Source organism: Pimephales promelas, chromosome 18 (genome assembly GCF_988280905.1).
Source record: "Pimephales promelas chromosome 18, fPimPro1.hap1.1, whole genome shotgun sequence".
In the NCBI taxonomy this organism is placed as follows: Eukaryota; Metazoa; Chordata; class Actinopteri; order Cypriniformes; family Leuciscidae; genus Pimephales; species Pimephales promelas.
The window spans coordinates 488,047-513,610 of NC_142786.1; the positions used below are offsets into that span (position 1 = coordinate 488,047).

General features: G+C 39.3%; 1 protein-coding gene across 1 annotated transcript in view; it reads left to right on the top strand.

Moving 5' to 3' along the window:
- Positions 1 to 4,160: 4,160 nt before the first annotated feature.
- The window catches only part of akap9 (A-kinase anchoring protein 9), a 75,413-nt gene continuing 54,009 nt past the window's right edge, over positions 4,161 to 25,564 (top strand). The window contains exons 1-6 of the mRNA XM_089122663.1: positions 4,161 to 4,427; positions 15,742 to 15,945; positions 20,731 to 20,775; positions 22,974 to 23,033; positions 24,561 to 24,722; positions 24,906 to 25,061. Coding sequence (XP_088978789.1) covers positions 4,377 to 4,427; positions 15,742 to 15,945; positions 20,731 to 20,775; positions 22,974 to 23,033; positions 24,561 to 24,722; positions 24,906 to 25,061 — 678 coding nt within the window. The 5' untranslated portion in view covers positions 4,161 to 4,376. The remainder of the gene's footprint in view (positions 4,428 to 15,741; positions 15,946 to 20,730; positions 20,776 to 22,973; positions 23,034 to 24,560; positions 24,723 to 24,905; positions 25,062 to 25,564) is intronic.

Consider the following 25,564-nt stretch of genomic DNA (forward strand, 5'->3'; position numbering starts at 1 on the left):
TACTGTACTCAATTCTATCATATTCTACTCTTCTATACTCCACTCTATTCTACTCAATTCTACTCTACTCTACTTTTCTCTACTCTATGTACTCTATTGCACTCTGTTACTATTCTCTTCTCTATTCCGCTTTACTCTGTTCTACTCTGCTCTACTGTACTCTATTCTACTCTTCTCTATTTTATAATATTCAATCTACTATATTCTACTCTCCTATATTCTCTGTCATACTCTACTCTGATCTACTGTACTATACTCTATTCTGCTATATTCAAATCTATTTTACAATCCTCTCCTGTACTCCACTCTAGTCTACTCAAATCTATTCTGCTCTACTCTAGTCTACTCTACTCTTCACAACTTTTCTCCCCTCTTCTCTACTCCGCTGTACTCTACTCCACTCTACTCTACTCTACTCTACTCCACTCTTCTCCACTATACTCTACTCACTCCCCTTTACTCTACTCCACTCCCCTCTATTCTACTCTACTCCAATCCACTCTATTCTACTCTACTCCACTATACTCTATTCTAATTTTCTCCAGTCCACTCCACTCCCCTCTAATGCATTGTACTCTACTTCCCTTTACTGCACTCCTCTCTACTCTACTATACTCCACTACACTTTAATCAACTCCAATCCACTCTACTCCACTCTACTCTATTCTACTCTACTCCTGTCCACTCTACTCTAATCTACTCCACTACACTCTACTATACTCCACTATACTATACTCAACTCCACCCCTCTCTACTCTATTCTACTCCACTGTATTCTACTCCTCTACTCTAATCTTCTCCTCTCTACTCTACCTCTACTCTTTTCCACTCCACTCAACTCCACTCCAGTCCACTCTACTCTATTCCACTCTACTCTACTCTTCTCCTCTCTACTATACTCTACTCTAACTCTACTCTTTTCCACTCCACTCTACTCCAGTCCACTCTACTCTATTCCACTCCATTCTACTCTACTCAACTCTACTCTACTCCAGTCCACTCTACTCTATTCCACTCTACTCTACTCTTCTCCTCTCTACTATACTCTACTCTTTTCCTCTCTACTCTACTCTACTCTACTCCAGTCCACTCTACTCTTTTCCTCTCTACTCTACTCTACTCTAACTCTACTCTTTTCCTCTCTACTCTACTCCAGTTCACTCTACTCTATTCCACTCCATTCTACTCTACTCAACTCTACTCTACTCCAGTCCACTCTACTCTATTCCACTCTACTCTACTCTTTTCCTCTCTACTCTACTCTACTCCAGTCCACTCTACTCTATTCCACTCTACTCTTTTCCTCTCTACTATACTCTACTCTACTCTTCTCCTCTCTACTCTACTCTACTCCAGTCCACTCTACTCTATTCCACTCTACTCTTTTCCTCTCTACTATACTCTACTCTTCTCCTCTCTACTCTACTCTACTCTAACTCTACTCTTTTCCTCTCTACTCTACTCCAGTCCACTCTACTCTATTCCACTCCATTCTACTCTACTCAACTCCAATCCACTCTACTCCACTCTACTCTATTCTACTCTACTCCTGTCCACTCTACTCTAATCTACTCCACTACACTCTACTATACTCCACTATACTATACTCAACTCCACCCCTCTCTACTCTATTCTACTCCACTGTATTCTACTCCTCTACTCTAATCTTCTCCTCTCTACTCTACCTCTACTCTTTTCCACTCCACTCAACTCCACTCCAGTCCACTCTACTCTATTCCACTCTACTCTACTCTTCTCCTCTCTACTATACTCTACTCTAACTCTACTCTTTTCCACTCCACTCTACTCCAGTCCACTCTACTCTATTCCACTCCATTCTACTCTACTCAACTCTACTCTACTCCAGTCCACTCTACTCTATTCCACTCTACTCTACTCTTCTCCTCTCTACTATACTCTACTCTTTTCCTCTCTACTCTACTCTACTCTACTCCAGTCCACTCTACTCTTTTCCTCTCTACTCTACTCTACTCTAACTCTACTCTACTCCAGTTCACTCTACTCTATTCCACTCCATTCTACTCTACTCAACTCTACTCTACTCCAGTCCACTCTACTCTATTCCACTCTACTCTACTCTTTTCCTCTCTACTCTACTCTACTCCAGTCCACTCTACTCTATTCCACTCTACTCTTTTCCTCTCTACTATACTCTACTCTACTCTTCTCCTCTCTACTCTACTCTACTCCAGTCCACTCTACTCTATTCCACTCTACTCTTTTCCTCTCTACTATACTCTACTCTTCTCCTCTCTACTCTACTCTACTCTAACTCTACTCTTTTCCTCTCTACTCTACTCCAGTCCACTCTACTCTATTCCACTCCATTCTACTCTACTCAACTCTACTCTACTCCAGTCCACTCTACTCTATTCCACTCTACTCTACTCTTCTCCTCTCTACTATACTCTACTCTTTTCCTCTCTACTCTACTCTACTCTACTCCAGTCCACTCTACTCTTTTCCTCTCTACTCTACTCTACTCTAACTCTACTCTTTTCCTCTCTACTCTACTCCAGTTCACTCTACTCTATTCCACTCCATTCTACTCTACTCAACTCTACTCTACTCCAGTCCACTCTACTCTATTCCACTCTACTCTACTCTTTTCCTCTCTACTCTACTCTACTCCAGTCCACTCTACTCTATTCCACTCTACTCTACTCTTTTCCTCTCTACTATACTCTACTCTACTCTTCTCCTCTCTACTCTACTCTACTCCAGTCCACTCTACTCTATTCCACTCTACTCTTTTCCTCTCTACTCTACTCTAACTCTACTCTTCTCCTCTCTACTCTACTCTAACTCTACTCTTTTCCTCTCTACTCTACTCCAGTCCACTCTACTCTATTCCACTCCATTCTACTCTACTCAACTCTACTCTACTCCAGTCCACTCTACTCTATTCCACTCTACTCTACTCTTTTCCTCTCTACTATACTCTACTCTACTCTTCTCCTCTCTACTCTACTCTACTCCAGTCCACTCTACTCTATTCCACTCTACTCTTTTCCTCTCTACTATACTCTACTTTACTCTTCTCCTCTCTACTCTACTCTAACTCTACTCTTTTCCTCTCTACTCTACTCTACTCTTTTCTACTCTACTCTCCTCTCCTCAGTGTAGTTAGTTAGTTTGAACCTGATCCCGTGTCCTCAGTCATGAATAATTGACCGGTGAGTGTTCAGTGTTGCCCTGAGACTCAGATCTGATCATCAGAGCATCAGGTGGAGCAGAAGTGAAGGATGTCCAAGAGACGATGGGTGGAATTCAGGATCTGCCAAACCATCAGCTGTTCAACTCCGGTGGGCCGCAGGAGTAGACCAGCATCCCCTGCTGCGGCCGCAGGTAACACACACACGCAGAGAGAGTGTGTGAGAGACTGATCTGGGTCAATTACTGTAATGGACTGATATATAACATGTAGAAATAGTGCATGAAGTCTCTATTTCAATGTGTGTTTAGTAATAAATGACACGAGATGTGTGCAGAAGGGTTACATGCGTGTGTCTTTTGAGACTAAATCAATCCAAAATACCTGAAACCACACGGATACAACACCATACAGGGCCTAAATGAGCAGAATTCCAAAAGTTGGAAAAATATGGTATTACTGTAATATTCAAATATGATTAAATGTGTAAAGTTGTGAAAATTGTGATAATAATGAAAGGAAACATGCCAGATTGCGCTTATTTATTGTCCTGGCTGTCAAACTAAGAAATTATGAACAAGAAACAATTATGATTATGTTGTAGTCAATGTATGCTTTTCCTTGTTTTTCTATGCATTATTTGCATATAAAATAAAACCCATTGCTGTAGTTTGCATTTTTTTTTGTCAAATAATTTTATCAGATAAATTAACCAAGTTTGGCGTTTTGTTACTCCCTCATTTTGCAAATATTTAAATAATATAAAATATATTCCTCATATTTTGACAGCAGTGACATTAAAACCAAATCACGTTTTGCTACTAATCTAGGTACAATGCGACAAGCGCATACAAAAATCTCGATCGGCATAATATACAATGTAATCATCAATTATTTATATTTGCACGATTGGCAGTTTGTTTGTAAAGCGATATTTGCAGTGTCAGGCTTTAGCAGCGTGTGAGCGCACGGTGACGTCACCGCGCCGGGAGTCTCGTGTGTTTACGTGGAGAAACATGGCGGCGACTGTGAGTCTGACAGCAAATCCCGAATAAAACACAGCGAAACCCCGAAAACCCACAGGAGTTGCCGTCCGAGCCGAAGCGAACACACATGTCAGCGGTCCGCGTTCAGCGCTAAGTGTGTGTGTGGCACGTTAATGACACGGGTGTGTGGTGTTTAAGCTGCAGGAACCGCAGAGATGATGGAAGACGAGGAGCGACAGAGGAAACTGCAGGCCGGCAAAGCCAAGGTGAGATTAAATACCTCATGCTTACCTGTCTGCTTTCGTTTACCTCAGAAAACACCCCAAGCCTGAGATTTACCTCAACTTTACCTCATTGCTCTAGTTTACCTCAGAGTTTTACGCCCATCTCTGAGATTCAGCCAACAGCTGTCATGTCATTTACTTCACTGACATCTGTGATTTAACTCAAATTACCTCGAATTTACCTCTGTTACCCCCAACTGCTGTCTTTTACCTCAGAAAACAACTGGCACTTGTGATTTAACTCACTTTTAGCTCTACTTTACCTCAGAAAACAGCTGACACTTGTGATTTAACTCACATTTACCTACATTTTACTTCAGAAAACGCCTTACACTTGTGATTTAACTCACATTTAGCTCTATTTTTACCTCAGAAAACAACTGGTTGTGATTTAACTCACATTTACCTATATTTTACCTCAGAAAACACTGTACACTTGTGACGTAACTCACTTTTAGCGCTATTTTACCTCAGAAAACAGCTGACACTTGTGATTTAACTCACATTTACCTATATTTACCTCAGAAAACGTCTTACACTTGTGACTTAACTCGCTTTTAGTGGTATTTTACCTCAGAAAACAGCTGACACTTGTGATTTAACTCACATTTATGTACATTTTACTTCAGAAAACATCTTACACTTGTGACTTAACTCACTTTTAGTGCTATTTTACCTCAGAAAACAACTGGCACTTGTGATTTAACTCTCATTAACCTGCTATTTTCCCTCAGAAAACACCACTCTTGATTTAACTCACATTTAGCTCTTTTTTACCTCAGAAAACACCTTACACTCGTGATTTAACTCGCATTTAACTCACATTTACACCTCTATTTTACCTCAGAAAACAGCTAACACTATTGATTTAACTCACATTTACCTATATTTTACCTCACTGCTAACATTTACCTCCTTATAAATCATATCTGAGAATTAATTGAGATTTACTGTATAGTAATGCTGCCTTATCGGAAATTTCTCACTTCCCAAGTTTTGAATACGAGTTCGTCTTGTTCAAGTGCTTTGCTGTCAGAAAGAACCTGCATCATGGAGGAATATTCTTGCCTATTTACTGGATAAGATCAATCTTATTAAAGTCAAAATGATATATAGTGTCTCATTCTCTGACAACCATATAAACATTCACTGTGCTATATCTTGATAGTCAGCTTTGCTGACCAAGTTTTGGTCAAATACAGGCTATTTTTGTTGTTGTAAAAATATGCAAAATGATTATTCAGTAATGTAAATATGCACTACTTTAATAACAAGACAAGGCGATGACGATGTAGCTGTTATGGAAAAAGCACACATTTACTATAATTCCAATAGCACATGAAGGCAGAATAACTCTTATGAGTTTTTGTGTTGTTTGTTTTTGAGTAGGCTAGTTTGCTTGTCATGCAGTGAGCTCTCGTTGATCAATATATGAACAGGCGAAGTCATTGTGAATATGACTGCAGTTACCGGATTAACATAACACTTCCTCTGCTGTTTCTCTGAACCCACGGATGGGCTTGTGAGACTGGATTTTCTAGAGATTGCTTAACCGGATCTCTCCCCGCATGCCTGTCATTGCTCAGATCTCTCAGCTCTTCAGGTCTCTATAACCCTCTATAGCGTGTCAGGACAAAGAGCTTTTGACTTACGTTTTCTACACACTCCATCCACACTAGTGTTTTCAAGCATTATCCTGAAGCTTCTTGTTAGCACTGAAACATTGGAAAACGCTAACATCATCTCACAGTGCATGCATTAAACATAATGAGAAGTAGACCAGATATTATAATATTATCACGCTATTCCATCTTTGTTTGATTTTTCAGCAAAATATCTCTGTTTTGCCGCAGGACAGCTTGCGAGTAAATTTTCTGTTGTCTTTCGCAGGAATGTAATATGAGGTAACATTTATCTTGAACAATACTGAACAATACAATACTGTGAAAGTGAACTGCACAGCAGCCACATATGAAATCCGTTTTCTCTGTTTGTTTTTTTCCCCCAGTATTTAAATTTTTCATTAAAAAAAATTCTCTTCATATTTTCTGGACTTTTTTCGTGGTTGTGTGTGAGAGAAAGTGTGTGTGTGTGTGTGTGTGTGAGAGAGAGAGAGTGTGAGTAAGTAAGTAAGAGAGAGATTGTGTGAGAGAGAGAGTGTGTGTGTGTGTGTGAGAGGGAGAGTGAGAGAATGTGAGTGTGTGAGAGAGAGAGTGTGTGTGTGAGCAATCAAAAAAACATGTCAAATTGATATAATAAATAAGATTTTTTATTTTTATGACTAGATTCTGGAAATCAATAAGGCCTTATAGATACAAAATGAGTCACATGACTAAAGAAACATGCATCATGGTTTTCAAATACGTCTGTTTTCACTGTCCACACACTACAACACAAAAACAACATTTTAAAAACCATGCACTTGAGAAACATCTTCAAAAAGCTTTTGAGCATGACTTTTAAATGCATTTGGATTGGTGTTTGAATCAATAATATTGCATTATATCAGTGATTTATTGTTCTTTAGGTGTCGTATCAGTGTGTGTAAACCTGTAATGATGGAGCATGAGTTTCTGCACACACTGGCCACGATAACAGAGTTATCTCACAAAAAGAGTGAGCATATGTGGCCGAGGTCACAGATGTCGACCTCTAGAGACTCGTGTGGCTGATTCCCGCTGACAGGTTTACATGATGTCCCGCTGAGCGCACACACTCGCGTCACACACACCTCATCTCCGTCCACCTGTGCTTATATGAGGGAAAGATATCTACAGTTAGTCTGTCTGTGGCTGTGCAACAATTAATCGCATCCAAAATAAAATTGTGTGTAATGTGTATAATTATTTTGTATATATAAATACACACACATGCATGTATATATTTAATGAATATTTGCCTTTATATATAATTTATATGATATAAATAACAGATTTCTTCTTAAATATGTATGTATGTGTGTGTATTTATACACTGCACACACACATTATCTGAACACAAAATTTTATTTTGGATGCGCACGGCAGTATTTTGGACTGAGTTTGAGCAACACAATACTGTGAATAACACTTTTTTTCTTTATTCCACCATTTTACACCTTCAGTACTGTGAATATGAATCTTTATTGAAGAAGATAATTTCTTATTTCATGCGTTGTTTACACTCGAGTTCATTTGAGCATGAATTCTTGAATCAAATTAAATGTCATCTTGGCATCCAGCTTTCATTTCTCAGCTTTCCTCAACTAGTCGATTAGTGCTGCAAACCAACGTCACGTTTACTCTGTAAATGCCAAGAGCTGCTGAATAAAGACGCCTGTGATGGAAAGAGATGATTCATTCATATTTGCTTTTGTAAACATTCGGAGTGAATGCGAACAAAAGCAGAAAATCACGTTTCTTCAAATTGAGCTGCTTTGGAGCAGAAATAATTTGTTGCGGTCTGAGTGTGTGTTGTGTCCAGTAAAATATGACAGGCTTTCAGTGTGTAATAGTGCATCTCTTCGACAGCGCGTTCGTAGAGTTGTCTGTGATTTTGCAGTCACATGACCCATCTCTCCTCAGCCTGACATGCATTCAGTTGAATAGATTTGTCATTAGAGCTGCGACGGATCACAAAACTCAAGGTTTTGAGCCATGGATCGGATAATATTTTGGATCAGAAAAAAGAAAAAATATGTATGTAATTTTGCTTTTCATTTATTACTGAAAGCTCACTTGAAGTTCTTGGATAGCACATCAAAAAGCATTATTAAACACAAGTGAACCGTCAGTAATAAAATAAGTAGGGTTGGGTATCGAGAATCGAGTATCGATTGGAATCGGGACTAACTTTTTGTTTTTCCCGGAATCGTTCAAAAGTTAAAATTTCAATTCCTAGTTTCGATATTCACAGTTCGCCGAGCGGAAGAAGAAACGAAGAAGCGTCTACCGGAAGTGTTGGCATAACCGCGCGAGTCGAACATGAGTAGCTTTCGTCGGCGGTCCAAAGTGTGGCTTTACTTTTCTAAAAAATAACGAAATCTCGGCAAAATGCAAAATTTGTGACAAAAGGAGTATTTGTGACAGAAGGAGTATTTCCTTCAGAAAGACCGTTGGTTAGCAAGGTTAGCTAAACTTTTTTGACCCTGCTTCTTAAAAGAATCGGAATCGAGAATCGTTAGGAATCGGAATCAAAACAAGGAATCGGAATCGGAATCAGAATCGTTCAAATTCAAACGGTACCCAACCCTAAAAATAAGAACAAATCGCATGCAGAAATGAACTAAATAACAGTTTAACAGACGTCTAACAGAAGTATTCAGGTGCAGAAATGAATTATCCTAAATGTAAAATAACACTTTTTGTTAGCTGTAGAATTAAATATAGTTTCATCTTTGTTAAAGCTGTATTTTGTTGTTTTATTGACATTAACGACTGCAGGAATATTAGGCGCCGTCACTTTAAGACCGAATAAACCGACACATATCCGTTTCTTGCCCGACTTTCTCAACAGAACCGAGAGAATAGTAATATACGATAGCAATAACAGAATATACTCGCCGAGACGGGCATTTAGACATCATGTTGTGTTTATGTGTCTGTGCAAGGGCAAGGAAACGTGAAAGAGGAATCAATTCTGTGTTCAAGCTCTCTCACACACTCTCCATCTCTCTCTCTCTCCTACTCACTCCTCTCTCTCTTTCTCTCACTCACTCACTCTCTCTCACTCTCACTCTCTCTCATCTCTCTCTCTTTCTCTCACTCACTCACTAACACTCTCTCTCTCTCTCTCTCTCTCACTCTCTCATCTCTCTCACTCACTCACAATAGTTTTGATGTGTAAATTAGCAGGACAAAACACGTCCAAATGATAAACTTTCACTCTGACGGTAAAATGTAGCAGTAAATCATGCGCGGACTGGGGCAGCGGGTCCGTGCGGGTCACGACCAGCTGCGATCTGTTGCGCCCCTGATTGTCACTGTACGTGTAAACAGTCTCTATTTTTGTCAGTAATGAAGGAAGAACAACAGCAGTGTCATGACATGTCGTTAGATCACCGTAGGTCATTGGTCGAGCTACGCAAGGTCCGTTTCCCGGTGAATTTAGCAATTTATCATCGTGAGTGCGTTGCGAGTCGCTTTGGATGAAAGCATGCATCAGTGTTTATGTGTGTGAGTTCATCTTTCCAGTATGAGTGTCTGAGTGTTGCACGGTGTGATTTTTGCAGTGAAGGACTCAGCGTGTGACCTCTGACCCCTGCCGCTCAGCAACACTGGCTCAGATCTGCTGTGTGTGTGTGTTGGCGTTCAGCAGCTGTTAGCGCTCACAGTTTCATGCCAGTGTCATTAGCAAGCGGCTCTCGGGATCACGACTGGAGAACAGTCTCGCGGTCTGGACGCTAAACACAAATGCTGCGTTAGTAAATATGATGCCAGTCAGACTAGAAATGGACAGGATCATCTCGATGTTAATGCATGATTAACACATCCACACAGTTCTCGTCGTTTGATAAAGTTAAAATTGAGCCACTGTAGTCACTTGGACTATTTTAACGATGTCTTTAATGACTTTTCGAGGACAGCAAGAGTCATTCCCTCAAGAAGCCTATGGACTAGTATGCAGGAGTGATCTTAATATCTTAAATATCTTAATTTGTGTTGCTAAGATGAACGAAGGTCTTACAGGGTTTGGAACAACATGAGGGTGAGTAAATACTGACAGAATTTTCATTTTTGGGTGAACTAACCCTTTAAACGTGTGCGTTAGAAGTAGGGTTAGGTAGCGAACCTCGGTGCCAATAGAGAACCGGATCCGACGTAAACGGTAACTTTTAACTAATTTGGGGTCATCAGGGAGCCGTTATCAAAATGCAGGAGAATAAGACAAAACGCTCCAAGGTTTGGCTGCATTTCACGTGTAAAATTGCGCGTCAGAGTAAGTGTGCCGATTGTCTGAAGCCCTTATACAATCACGCTAATCCATTAGCTGATGGCGCAGGCGATGCCTTGACACTCTCGTTCCCTACTCAGAGAGCATGGGTTACACCAGTGACCACAGACCTTCTCTTTCATAAGCTTACTCAAAGCTGCGTAGCTAAGACGCAGTGGGAACGAATACCAAACTCGCCATGCTAAGCGCTGCGTAACTAGTACAATGACCAGATAACTCGCACGACCGGTTCAAGCAGACAAACATGGGAACCTGCAGCCATGTGGATATAGATTACCCTGTCAGTAATCTCTGTTAATCTCCAGTATTATTACATTCTTTGATAAATTATTGGCTTATTTGATATTATAAATGTGAATTTTTATTTGATATGGGTTTATTTATTATTACCATGTTACTTGTATTTATATTGTTTAAAGATTTGAGTTAATACTGTGTCCAATTTGGGCCTGTAAATGAAAAGGTATTATTTTTTTTGACAAAGTGTGTGCGGTTTCGTTTTCTTAAGTACCGTTTCAAGTAGAGCCAGACCGATATTAAGCATTTTCCATAATATCGGTATCGGCAGTTATAAATGGCCGATAAATGAATATTTACAAAATAAAATAAAAATGGACGAAACACGCTTTAATCATCTCTACTTGGCCTGTTATATTGAAAATGAATGTTTTACAATTTGCAGTATGATGTTATCTATTGCTAAATTATGGCTCATCATAGACTAGCTAACCACAAAGCTAGCTAATGCCGCTATCATCAGTGGAAGACCGCTAATGTTAACATTAATGAGCTTGGAAACCACAATGAACTTTTTCTGCCTAAATAAAGTAATGATTACTGTATTTATAACTCGCATATCTCTAGTTACCGTCCCTGCATTGTAAAATGTAAGTTATACTTGCGAGGAGTGAACATTTAGACAGAGAGAAAAAGTATCAAACGTATCTTGTGCAGAAAAGTTAGCTTTTCTATTACACGTGTGTGAAATCCAACAATATTTAATAAAAAAGCAAATATCGGCCGATATATCGGATTTTAAAACGCGAAAATATTTGTATCGGTATCGGCCTTAAATCCTTTATCGGTCGGGCTCTAGTTTCAAGAACCGTTTTAGCGCCGGAACCGTTTAAAAAATACAGATTAGATACTGGTATCGGATAAACCCAACCGGTACCCAACCCTCGTTAGATGAGACGGAGCGAAGTGTGTGTGTCCAGCTGCGGGTTAACTCCAGATCGGTCCATTATGCAGAATCAATTGTTCCAACCCAGCGTGCAGTGACAGCTTTCTCTGCCTGCTTTAGTGTGTGTGTGTGTGTGAGAGTGTGACGGTGTTAGAGTTTGTGAGAGTGTGTATGTTTGTGTCCTTGTGAGTTTGTGAGAGTGAGTGTGTTTGTTTGTGTGTGTGCTCGTGAGGGTTTGTGTGAATGTGTTTGTTTGTGCCTGCGTATGTTTACCTCTGTGTGAGTTTGTGAGAGTGTTTTTTTGTGTTTGTCTGCATGTGAGAGTGTTTGTGTGTGGGTGTATGTTTACTTGTGAATGTCTGTCTATGTTTGCTTGTACACGTGTGTGCGTGTGTGTGTTGTGATTGCAGGCTAAAAGCTCTGGATAACAGCAGGGATAACTCCAGGATAATTGGCTTGGCCAATAACACAGTCGGTGTCACTCAAGAGATATTATAATAAAACTGAAGCGGCTGCATAATTAAACACGTCCTACACACTCCACGTTCATGATCTTAATTAACAGCACCTCGTTCTGATCCGCGTTATCTGTTGACAGTAATTGTTTGGTCCATGTTATAATGCATAATTTGAGCATCACAGAGCTTGAACTTTCACCTCGAAGAATCCGTATACAGATCTCAGTGTTTGATCCGTCGAGAGCGTTTATTGGTCAGTAACATTTTTAATGCTTTTGAACGAGTCTCTTCAAGGCTGCGTTTATTTGATCAGAAATACAGTAAAACAGTGAAATATTATTGTAATGTAAATCATCTGTTTTCTATGTGAATATCCAGTAAAGTGTCATTTATTCCTGAATTTATCATCATTACTCCAGTCTTCAGTGTCACATGATCCTCCTGAAATCACTCTAATATGAGGATCTGATGATCAACACACAGTTATGATTATTATCTTAATTGTCTTTGATGAATAGAAGGTTTTATGAGGAATAGAATCTTTTGTCACATTATAAATGTCATTTTTGATCAATTGAAATCGTCTTTGCAGAATGAAAGCATTAATTTCCTCGACACGTGTCGACATGAAGAGCGCAGCCGAACTGAGCGGTCGCCGGACCGGGCCTGAGGTGTCCGCCGCAGACGCCTGTTAGATAACACATTAAGGCCGGCCTTTGTGGGAAAAACAAATTAAATGTAATTTCAAGCTGTGCGATTGCTTGTCTTCCGGCTCCTGCTGTCTCTTTCACGGTTTCGCTGAAGTGGACTCTACCGCTCCAGTGTCACATATCAGACTCACTCGGCACACGTTTAGCACAGGCCTGGTAGAGAATTAGAGGTAATGCGTACAATAAAAACAATACTTCTAATGCATTTATTAATATAGTTTTAAATAATACATGTGTGTGTAGTGTGTATAATTAATTTGTATATATAAATACCCACACATGCATGTATATATTTAAGAAAAATGTGTTATTAATATATCAAATATTTATATTTATATATAATATTAATTGTGAATAAATATATATAAAATATATACATGCACATATTTCTTAAATATATACATGCATGTGTGGGTATTTAATTATACACACTACACAAACATATATTATGTAAACACAAACTTTTATTTTGGATGCGATTAATCGTTGCCCATCCCTACACGCCACATTTTTGTTAACATTAATTAATGCACAGTGAAGTAACATGAACAAACAATGAACAACTGTTTTATTTTTTTTACTTACATTAACAATTATCAATGTTAATAAATCAATGTTAAGAAATAAGACCTTATTGTATTGTTTAGACAACTTTGTTTTAAAATCTGCCAAAACTGTACACTGTAAACAAAAAAAAACACGTCAATTTTGCAGTAAAAAAAACGGGCAGCTGTGGTTGCCAGAAATGTACCGTAAAAATACGGTAGCAACAAACTTAACTTTAAATTTACAGTAAATCACTTATTTCACTGTCTGCTATAATGTTAATTTACTGATCGATTTAAGTACGGTACAAATATCCGTTTTGTTCTAAAACAGTGTAATACATTCACAACCACCAATCACAGTGGACATGAGTCACATGACCAATCAAAGATCATCTTATACAGCTTTTCCCCAAGAAAGTTAACAGTAATAAACAAAAGCTGCACAGAGTCATTCACACACACACACACAACACCATTATGGTAGCGCACATAAAATTTTAAACAAAAAATTTAACAACATTAAATGTAACATAAAACCCTATAATCTTTATAACGGATTAAAAAAGTATGAAGAAACAGTTATTTTAACAAAAATGTGTCACACAGGGAATTGTGGGAATGTCAGTTTAGGTTTTTTCCACTGTAAATACTGTAGACGTGACCGTATTTTACTGTAAAATTATATTAAATCAGTTATTCACCGTATACAGTACGGAAACTTTCTCACTGTAAAATGTTGCTGCAGTATATTAAGGACAATCAACTTAGATGTTTAAGTCATGTCAACTTAAATTACATTAAACTGACTTTAGTTGAAATCGGTTGAATCTTTTATGACATATATATTTTTTTTAAATTGGATAACTTATTTTGAAAACGTTTTCATAACTTTATTGATAATGTATTTTTTTTTTTTACAGTGTAGCCTATTAACAGGGTGTGTGTGATGTGTGTGTCAGGAGGCTCGTCGAGGGATGTTTTTACTGTGTGAAGCTGTTTTGTTTCTCCGGATGAACTTTCCCAGGAGTCTTTGCTGTCTCCCTGACACTGGCGCTCTGATCCCGCGGGACACCTCTGATCCGGGATCAGCTCTTACTGAACACAGCCGTCAGGAGTGTGTGTTCCCTCTCCACTTATTAGTGTTCATTTGCTGTAATGGACGCACATTAGTCCGAACGCTCTTTTTGCTTGTTTACATAAATAATGTAAGAGCCGCGTGCGGTTCCTGATCCGTCGCCATGGCAACAGCAAAGGAGACTGTTCCTTTAATCGGCCGTGTTTCGGCTCGGGCGTTAAGAGGTTTCTGGGAAATGTGAAATGTGTTTCTCACTCATGTTCTTGAGCGTGTGAGAGGGGCTTTCTGGGTAAGATGTCAAGGCGCTCCTGATGTTCTGAGCCAGACTGAGATGTTTTAACCACTTTATGGAACTGGATCAAATTATGGCCATTATTTATCAGTGGATCAAAAACAGACCTATGAAACGTATGGAGGGATCTAACCAGCTGCATTCAATTAATATGTAATGAGAATTATTCAATATTTCATGGAGTATTCATATAAAGTGCATTAATGTCTTCTTTCAGGTCACTCTTGTACATAAGTAGACACTTCACCTGATATTTAATGAGGCTATATATTTGTAGTCAATGTTCATTGATGCACTATTACAAAGATATATTTATTTTTATTATATATTGATTTTATTCTTCATAGAAACTGAAAGATCTTTGTGAAGTAAATCCCATATGAACTTGTGAATTTGGGATGATGAATTTCCCACATGAATTTGGCGACTGAAATTAGTAAAACGTGTTTGTGCTCTCGCACAACAGCTGTGTGTGTGTGTGTGTGTGCTGACAGGTGTCTGTGTGTGAGTGTGTGTGTGTGTGTGTGTGTGTGTGTGTGTCTTCAGACAGCTGTGAGTTTGTGTGTCCGTGAGACATGAAAGTCAACATTCTGCTCAATTCATGAATTAATCTCTACAGGATCTTCCTGTTGTGTATTTGGGTCAGTAAGGTAATCAGGTGAGCCGCTCAGGTATTAGCACACACACACACACACACACACACACACCGTAGTGCCGGAAGTCCTGATCTCGTTTCCAGCACAAGCAACAGATTCATGTGATCATGAAGTGCATGTTCATGTTCTCAAGCTCTTATTCCGTCCCCAACATGATTTATGTTTCACATGAATGATGAGCGGATGGATGTCGGCGTATGCGGCCGCATATTGGGAAGCAGATGTCAGTGCTAATGCACGTCTGTGGCGCTAATCCTGTTAGAGCGAAGGATTGGCGATGACAGACGCGGGAAGGTGACAGTCATCAACAATCATGAACCGCCTCAACTTCTCCAAACTCTGTCGCTTTTCCGTGGGTCTTTTTACCGGTTTTGTACAATCGTGCGATTGGTGTGTGTGTTTTTGTGGCTCATGAGTGTGTGTTTGTGTCTCGCCTCTCCCAGCTGGCCGAGTACCGGCAGAAGAAAGCTCAATCCGACGGCCAGAAGAAGCAGAAGAAGAAGAGAAAGAAGCCCGAGTCGGAAGCAGAGGAGCGTCTGAGAGATGAGGGAGACGAGCAGCCGCGGGATCAACACACCGTGTTTTCGCTCTCCAAGACCCTGCGCGGCGGAGAGAGCGTCACACACGAGCAGACCTACAGCATCGAGGTGAGCCGAGGCGTTCGCCGGCGGGGGGGAGGGGCTGTTTCACACGGTCGTAAATGTTGCACAAACTTTTGTTCGTTTACATTTATTCATGTAATAAACACTTTAAAGGGTTAGTTCTCCCAAAAATGAAAATTCTGTCAGTATTTACTCACCCTCATGTTGTTCCAACCTCGTAAGACCTTCGTTCATCTTCGCAACACAAATTAAGATATTTAAGATATTAAGATCGCTCCATAGGCTTCTTGAGGGACTGGCCTTTGCTGTCCTCAAAGTCATTAAAGACATCGTTAAAATAGTCCAAGTGACGACAGTGGCTCAATCTTAACTTTATCAAACGACGAGAACACTTTTGTGTGCAAAAACAAACAAAAATAACGACTTTATTTCAACTATTCACTTCCTTCTCCATGGGCCTGTAGTCAGTTAGCGTAGTGTGATTGCGTAGAGCTACGTCACACGTAGGCTCACTATTGGCTGACGCTGGTCATGTGTGTGATGCGTGTGACGTACAATAACAGAAGCTTACGCTATTAAACTAGTAACCTGACTCGCGCAGAGGGAGAAATAAACCAATAGTTGAAATAAAGTCGTTATTTTTGTTGTTTTTTTGCACATAAAAGTGTTCTCGTCGTTTGATAAAGTTAAGATTGAGCCCCTGTCGTCACTTGGACTATTTTAACGATGTCTTTAATGACGTTTCGAGGACAGCAAGAGTCATTCCCTCAAGAAGCCTATGGACTGTATGCAGGAGCGATCTTAATATCTTAAATGTCTTAATTTGTGTTGCGAAGATGAACGAAGGTCTTACGGGGTTGGAACAACATGAGGGCGAGTAAATACTGACAGAATTTTCATTTTTGGGTGAACTAACCCTTTAAGTGGGCGATTTAAAAAGTGTTGGGAATATATTTGTTAAATAATGTTTTTTAAAACATACTACGCGCACTTGCGCAGAGAGTGACGTCATATTGTGTGCGCGCGTAGAAGGCTCTTTTATTGTATATGACTGTATGAACAGCCCAATAACCCTTTTATTTAAAGGCTTAAATTATGTCCCGTAGACCGGTCGCATTGCGATTGAAAGCAGTGTCAAGTTCGGGTGTGTGTGTGCTGTTTAAATGAGTGTTCTCATGCTGGGATACGTGGAGTTTTGACGAGTTTTATAGACTTTCTTTTTCAAAAGTGGTCACCGCCCCTTTAATTTTAGGGTTTTATTTGCCTGCTTTAACCTGTTAAAGTCAATCATTTTATCCCTTAAATCTCATCTTTGATCACCAAAATTATATATGACTTAACAAATCTTTTTGATTTGCCTCATTTAGTATTCACGGTTCAATGAATATGCAAATTATCCCCGCCTCCACTCACTCACTCAGAGATCCACTGGTTGACGATCGATCACGCGTTGATCTGACATCGGTCTTGAGACTGAGGTTATGAGACTGTCTTTGGTTCACTGCTGGTGCAAAATAAAACCGCAATTTCACAACAATTATAAAGAGTCACTATTAAAAGTTATTAATTCAGGTACTGATATATATATGTATGCATGTATGTATGTATGTATGCACAACAACAAAAAAGTCTGCATTTGTACTTTAAGTTAACGGTTAAACAGACAATATGTGCATCCCTAATATATATATATATATGTGTGTGTGTGTGTGTGTGTGTGTGTATATTATGAGTTGTTTTCTTCGCAGCTCTTTTGCCAAATTAATGCGATTATAAGTGCGTAGATGATTTTAAAGCCTGGCAGGTTTGGGCAGCATTTGTAGTTATAGATGAGTGTGAAATTAGTGGTTGCCCAGGCAACAGACAACTGCATTTGAAGTGGTTAAGTGTGTGTGTTTGAGTGTGTGTGTGTGTGTTTTAGTGTGTGTGTTTGAGTGTGTGTGTGCGCTCCGGTGTCCTTGCAGCAGAATAGCAGCACTTCCCGCTATTGTCTCCGCTCCGAGAGCAGCGAGTGCTTCATCTCCAGGACACCGGCGGCGGGTCGCCTCGTCTGTGTGCTCATGCGGCTCCGGAGTTAAAAACGGTCCTCTTCACCCCAGGCTCAGTCTTGCTGGACTCCTCTGATTGAGTGTTGCGTAACTCCGTCAGCACCGTTTCCACATCTTTCCAATGAGAAGAAAGAGTGTAATGCGTAGTTGACGCACGTATACATTATTTAAATTACCACGGCAAAGTTTCAAGTGGCCGTGTCATTTCCTGTTGCCATGGAAACAACGTTTGTGACTGTGCTGAAATCGGACACAGTAAAAGCAGACATTAGATATTAAACTGTTGTACGGGTGAATATGCATATTTTTCCTGCCACTGTGACTACATTTTGTTAGAAGTCCCCAACTGATAAGAGCCGCCGCTTCTGTTGCATTTGAGAAACATTAGGAATGAAAGCAGAACGGATCCGCGCTTCTCGTTAGCAGCATTCAGAAGCAACACCGGTTACACCTCCTGCCCACCGCGACACCGCCCCCACTGGCCATTTGATTTATTTATTTATTTTTTTTCATATAAAATCATTTAGTTCAGTTAGAGAACAGACACTATTAAACCGAACATGTCCGCTCAGCAACAGGAGTCAGGTCTCGTTCGACTGACAAGACCACGGCAGAAGATCCGCCCCGAATTGTTGCTAGTTTGAAAACGAAACTAAAATGTGCTGCACATGTTGACCGAGCGACTGCTAGCTCTGCTTTCGTGGACACGTGCGGCCGTGCACATGTTAGTTTCGGACACAACAACACAACAGTGCCGCACCGCACCATTATGAATGCCCATGCAAAGCACACATTTATGTTTGCCTTTAAATTAGCGATTTAAAAGCCCCCGCCGTCGATCCTGGTAATACCGGTGTGTCACAAATCGATTAACCGGTGCAAAAATATCCTCACCGTCACATCCCTAGCACTCGCGATCACAACTAGTCACCACACAGCGCTGGGAGATCCAGTGAGAAGGTGTTTGAATTCGCCTGTATTAAAGGATTAGTTCACTTTTGAAAAAACTTTTGCTGATAATTTACTCGCCCCCGTGTCATCCAAGATGTCCATGTCTTTCTTTCTTCAGTCGAAAAGAAATGAAGGTTTTTGATGAAAACATTCCAGGATTTTTCTCCATATAATGGACTTCAATGGGGACCAAACGGATCAAGGTCGAAAAGACAGTTAATAACAGTTTCATATGCAGCTTTAAATGTCTTTAAACGACACCAGACGATGAATAAGGGTCTTATCATGCGAAACGATCGCTTATTTCAAAGCTTATTCCAAAAATGTAACTTTTCTAAGGACCAATGCTAGCCTTGCTCTATTCTGTGAGGCGCGTTTGTAATGTCATGTAATACGTAATTACGTTCAAAAGGTCACGGGCGACGTAGCCGGAAGTACAGAATCAAAATCGTCCGACATCGTTGTTTTACCTTTTAATTCCTTTTTTTGTAAACGGCGTTTGAGTTAGTTTGCACGTTCAACCTATGCGTTCAACTTCTAAACACTGACTCTGTACTTCCGGCTACGTCGCCCGTGACCTTTTGAACGTAATTACGTATTACGTGACGTTACAAACGCGCCTCACAGAATAGAGCAAGGCTAGCATTTGTCCTTAGAAAAGTTACATTTTTGGAGTAAGTTTTGAAATAAGCGATCGTTTCGCATGATAAGACCCTTATTCATCGTCTGGTGTCGTTTAAAGACATTTGAAGCTGCATCTGAAACTGTTATTAACTGTCTTTTGGACCTTGAACCGTTTGGTCCCCATTGAAGTCCATTATATGGAGAAAATCCTCGAATGTTTTCATCAAAAACCTTAATTTCTTTTCGACTGAGGAAAGAAAGACATGGACATCTTGGATGACACGGGGGTGAGTAAATTATCAGCAAAAGTTTTTTCAAAAGTGAACTACTCCTTTAATAACATCGCAGCGAGATCTCATTAAAGCGTTCACATTAGGAGCATTCTTATGTCAGATCAAACAGCGCTAACGGGGAAACCAGGAGAAACATCGTGCCATGAACGAACAAGCTATACAACGCTTTTCAATTCACAAATCACCAATATTCACCTTGGGTTTACTGTAGTAATGCTAGCTGTAACCATGTGGTGTGATTTATCATCATTACTCCAGTCTTCAGTGTCACATGATTCTCCAGAAATCATCTGATGATCAAGACACATTGATGATTATTATCATTAGTGTTGAAAACAGTTCATATTTGTGTGGAAATCTTATGTAATCCAAATGTTTGGCCAGTAGTGTATATAACCAATGAAAATACCAGATTTATATTCAACTTTGTCTCATTTTGCTATCATTAAACAAAATTAAATCTAGGATCAGATTAACATTATGAACCTCATACTAGATGATCTGTAGTAAATGTTTAGCTTTCGTGTGTTAATGTGTGCAGTGTTAGTGTGTGTTAGCGGTTCTGGTGGGTTATTCTGAGCTGGATGTAGGTCAGACGGTTATGCATCGGTGTAATTAGCCGTGATCCTCGCTAAAGCGAACGAGCGCATCAGGCCGCCAGGGCCAGTCATGCGTTACCCCTAAAGAGACACTGAGGAGAGTGTGTGTTCTCTGATATGGCGGTTAAAGAGACGCTGAGGAGTGTGTGTGTTCTCTGATATGGTGGGTTTCCTTCAGATCCTTTGCTTTATTTTTAAGATTGCTGTTTTTTTTTTTAAAAGCGTGTCGGTCTTGATTAATGACCCACTAACACAGAAGACTCAATTATCTGCATTTAATTGCTCATGCGACCTCATTTTGTCTTCTTTCTCCAGCCCGAGAGTGAGGTCTCGACGACGGCTGAAGACTGTTCGTCTGAGGTAAGAGCCGCTAGACTGCATCTGAAGTGTGTTTAAAGGGATACTTCGCCTCTGGAAAGATGAATGTGTGTTTAAAATGGGTCATTTATGTGGAAGAAATGTGAAATTATTTTTGAATTTGGAGCTTTCTAGACTGAGAAAAGCCAGAAAATGTATTTTTGGCAGATGTGGATGAAAGACAACAACTCCCAGAATGCACTTGTAGAACAGAGCGCAGTAGTTAAAGGAGTAGTTCACTTTTAAAAAACTTTTGCTGATAATTTACGCACCCCCATGTGAATCCAAGATGTCCATGTCTTTCTTTCTTCAGTCGAAAAGAAATTAAGTTTTTTGATGAAAACATTCCAGGATTTTCTCCATATAATGGACTTCAATGGGGACCAAACGGTTCAAGGTCAAAAGACAGTTTCAGTGCAAACTGTTCAAAGGGCTTTAAACGACACCAGAATATGAACGAATCTTTTTCCGAGTCAACTCCTTCGTTTCGTTCGTTGAATGAACCAAATGACATGAAAAAAGATTAGTTCATTTTTTTAAACGAGTTCGAACAGGAGAGTCACGAAAGTTCATCACAGAACAGAGCAAGGCGAGCATTTGAGCTTATAAATCTTAAACTTTGTTATTTAGGTTTTTTAAATGAGCGATCGTTTCGCTAGATAAGACCCCGCTCACGTAAACACTGCATTCAGCTTTTCCAATCGGAATGAATTCAGTTTGATTGAAACAAAAGCTGTGCATGTAAACAATGAATGGCGACTGCAGAAGGACATCGACGGCCGGACATGTCCGGGAAAAAGAGGATGGTGACCCCTACGACTCAACTTTCTCCACAGAACAAGAGCCTGCTAGCTTAGCTTCCAAAAAAAGATGGCCGACACTATGTGTTCATTCTGTGAGTGTGATCGCCCTCTATGGGCGGGTTGAGGACATGCTGGACAGACCCGACTACTGACTGTAGTCTTTAGCCCCTGGTCGAAACTTCACAAAATTACGTTTTTTTACAAAAAATCCATAAATCTCTCGTCTCAGGGGGATATGAGGGAGGTTTTCTACTAATATAAAGCTTAATGCTAAATCCTGAAGTATCCCTTTAAGCGTGTGTGTGTTCTCTGGCTCAGGTTGAGTGAGTCAGGTTTGCTTTGTTAATGACTCGTGGGATGAAACTGTGCTTGTGGACGGTTCATGATGCAGAAACCTTCAGCGTTCGCTTGTGCTCATGCATCATGTGACCTGCGGTTGCCAGGCAGTGAAGGCTTGACAATCCTGCCTGAAATGAAGACCTTGAAGAGGCCGAAGTCTCACAGAGACCCAAGCGGAAGCTGCTCAGTGCAGAACCACATAAAGACAGATCACAAGGCACGATAAATCTATACTTTATGAAATTGAATAATAATAAGATTATTAATACTAGTTCTTATCTATTTAACTATTTTATTTTTAGTTGGGGATGCACCGATATAAAAATTTTTGGCCGATACAGATAACCGATAATTCTTTATATTTGAAAGCCGATAACCGATATATTTGCCAATAAATCTAAACCCAAATTTTTATAGAATTTTTGACCACCTGAAGTAGTCTCACCATTAAAATCCACGTCCAAAACACAATTACAATGACGTTCTCGTTATAATTTTATGTAGCGGATATGACAGCCTTGCATGTTGCAATTTACTGTCCTCAAGCAATTCGAATCCATCATGTTGAACAGTGCGCATCTTAAGTGTCTCAGCTTTACATTATTTATCGGCTTTAATATATCGGCGATAACAGTAAATTGAACATATATCGGCCGATAACAATATGGTGGCCGATATATCGTGCATCCCTATTTTTAGTATTTTTTTATTTCCTCCAATTATCAAATTTTTTTAAAAAACATTTTGTTTATTTCATTAATTTGTCTTTAAATACATTTATCTATTTATATTAAGCACATTTATCCTCAATTATCCATACGTTTCAAATATAGAATGAAACCTAAGTTAAAATAAGATTAAATATGGTGATAAAATTAAATTTAAAATGATTCGATTACAGAAATATAATACAGGGAAATAGAGGGAGCGTTGAGAAGTACAGAAGCTGGACGTCTGCACACATCACAGTATTTGAAGGGTTAATGTGATCAATTTTAGGGTAAATGATGTCATGTTTTGTGTGTGCACTCTTTCATGTGTGATGTTGTGAACTGACAGGTAAATGGTTTCCAGGAGAGGGCCGACAGTGATTTCCCATGGTCCTCCTGTGTGATCGGGGTACAGTAGTTCCCTCGCTGCATCTCTCTCTCCTCCTAACCCACTAACCCCTGTTTACCTCCAGCTCGATCTTTACCTTCAGCTGCGGAGATGCTAACGCTGTAGACATGCTAATGCCGTGGCGTTCTGTGCCATTTTAACCGCGCTCACTCAAATCACGGCTGCTTGGCATTTTGTTGGGTGTATGTGACATTGGTGGAGGAGAGCGTGTACGAATGCTTATATTCGAGAGCGTTCAGCTGTTCCAGGGAATAAGGCTGTGTGTCCACAGACGCTCTTCTGAAAATGCTTTGGCTGCTGTGAAAGTGTTACTAGCGTCTGATTTAACAGAGTTTCTGAATATAAAAATGTCGATGCACTGTACGGTAGCTCGTCATCTGTTGCTGCTTTACAAGTGGGATGTGGTGATTGGTCGCTGTGGTATTTGCCCAACCCTTCCTCCACTGTGATTGGAGCGCTGCGTTTTACCCACCGTTGAACGTTCCATCCGCCTCGTCACGCTTCTGGCGTTTTTAAATACGTGGCGCTCCCATTCAAAACAATCGGAAAAGTACGCTAGCCTTTGCAGAATACCGCTTTTGTGGACACACGGCCTTACCCATCGACAGAAGAGGAACGAGAATATAATAAAAGAGAATTCAGAAGTGCTATTTTAGTGTAATTAAGACGCTATTATATTTTTTACTGTAAATATTTATTTTAATATTTAGTATTAATAGATGTTTATTTAGAAGTCATTTTTGTTTTAATTTTAATAACCATTTTAGTCATTTTGTTGAGTTTTTGTAATTTTTATTAGGTTTAAGTCATTTCAGTTTTTATTGTAGTACATCAATATTTATTGTAGTACACCAAATTACTCAAAATGAAATCATTAAATAGATGTTGAAATATTCAAATAAATTATTAAATTCATAATAATAACAAAAATAATTTTTTTAAATTGACTAATTTTTAAATCACCCAAAAAATTATCTCTTTTTTTTATTTTAGCATTTGTTTGCGCTCATTTGATTTGTTTAATTGTTTCTGGATTGTTTTATATTTAAGCACAAGCTTGTGTAAAAAAACTACATTTTAAATAAAAAAAAACTTGAGCAAAAAAATACTAAATTTACATAAAAGGTACTTTTAGGAATTTGTTTGGTGATTTCAATAATTAAGTGGATATTTATGTTTTAATAATTGATCTATAACATTTAATAATTTATCTTTTTTTAAAATATTTAAAAAACTGAAAAAACAATTGTTTTTTAACTATAATAACCCTGTGATTAATTCAAAATGTAGAAAAGTTTAGTAAATAAAATAAGTTTGTTTTTTTAAATATTTGATTTTACTTCAATTAACTTTTTTGTTTTGTTTCAAGGAATGAAGATGTTTTGGCTAACTCTAATAACCCTGAGATTCAGTAGAAGTTTCCCAGATTCTCCTGACCGCGCTCCGGCACCGTTGGGTGGAAGGGGTGTTTAATGAATGCTTCTGGTTCTGGTTCTGGTTGTGACTCAGCTCTGGTGTCTCCGACAGGAGGAGGACCTCCCTCAGACCGAAGCCCAGATGGAGCCTGACCCGCAGAACCAGATCCAGGTCATGGAGGACGAGTTGGCTGCCAAGAGCATGGCCATAGAAGAGCTGAGCCGAGAGCTGGAGGAGATCCGACGAGCGTTCGGGCCCGAAGGAGGGCAGCAGGTGTGTGTGCCCGTCCCGCTAACGACTCGTTGTTTTTGTTTGCTGTTTTTTTTTTTATATGCGTTATTCCAAATTTCCGCACAAGTTAAGTTTGCTACATAGCCACTCGGTCTGTAAACGTTTCAGAGACGCGCGTCCAGGGTTGGTGAAATGAAATGACGTGTCCGGTGTGTGTGTCCACAGCTGCCGGAGTTCGAGGAGGCGTTGAAACAGAGGGACGAGATCATCACGCAGCTCACCGCTAACATGCAGCAGGCGCGGGCCGAGAAGGAGGAAGTGATGCGTGAGTTCCTGCAGCTCACCGAGCAAAGCCAGAAACTACAGGTTCAGTTCCAACAGGTACCAGACGCGTCGCTACTGTTCCTGCGTGATGCTAACTACAATTTTAATGATACCATAATGATAACTACAATTTTAACGATAATTTTCAAAATAACTAACGATAACTATAACTGTAACGATAATTCTAAAAATAACTAACGATTACTATAACTGTAATGGTAATTAAAAACATAACTGTAACAATAACTATAACTAATGATATTCTAATGATTCTAAATTCTAAAAATAACTTAACAATTACTATAACTGTAACAATAATTCTAAAAATAACTGTAACGATAATTCTTAAAATAATTAACGATAACTAAATTTAATGATAATTCTAAAAATAACTAACGATTACTATAACTGTAACGATAATTCTAAAAATAACTAATGAAAATTTTGAAAATAATTAAAGATAATTATAATGATAATTCTACAAATAATTGTAACGATAACTATAACTTTAACGATAATTCTAAAAAACTGTAACGATAGCTATAACTGTAACAATAATT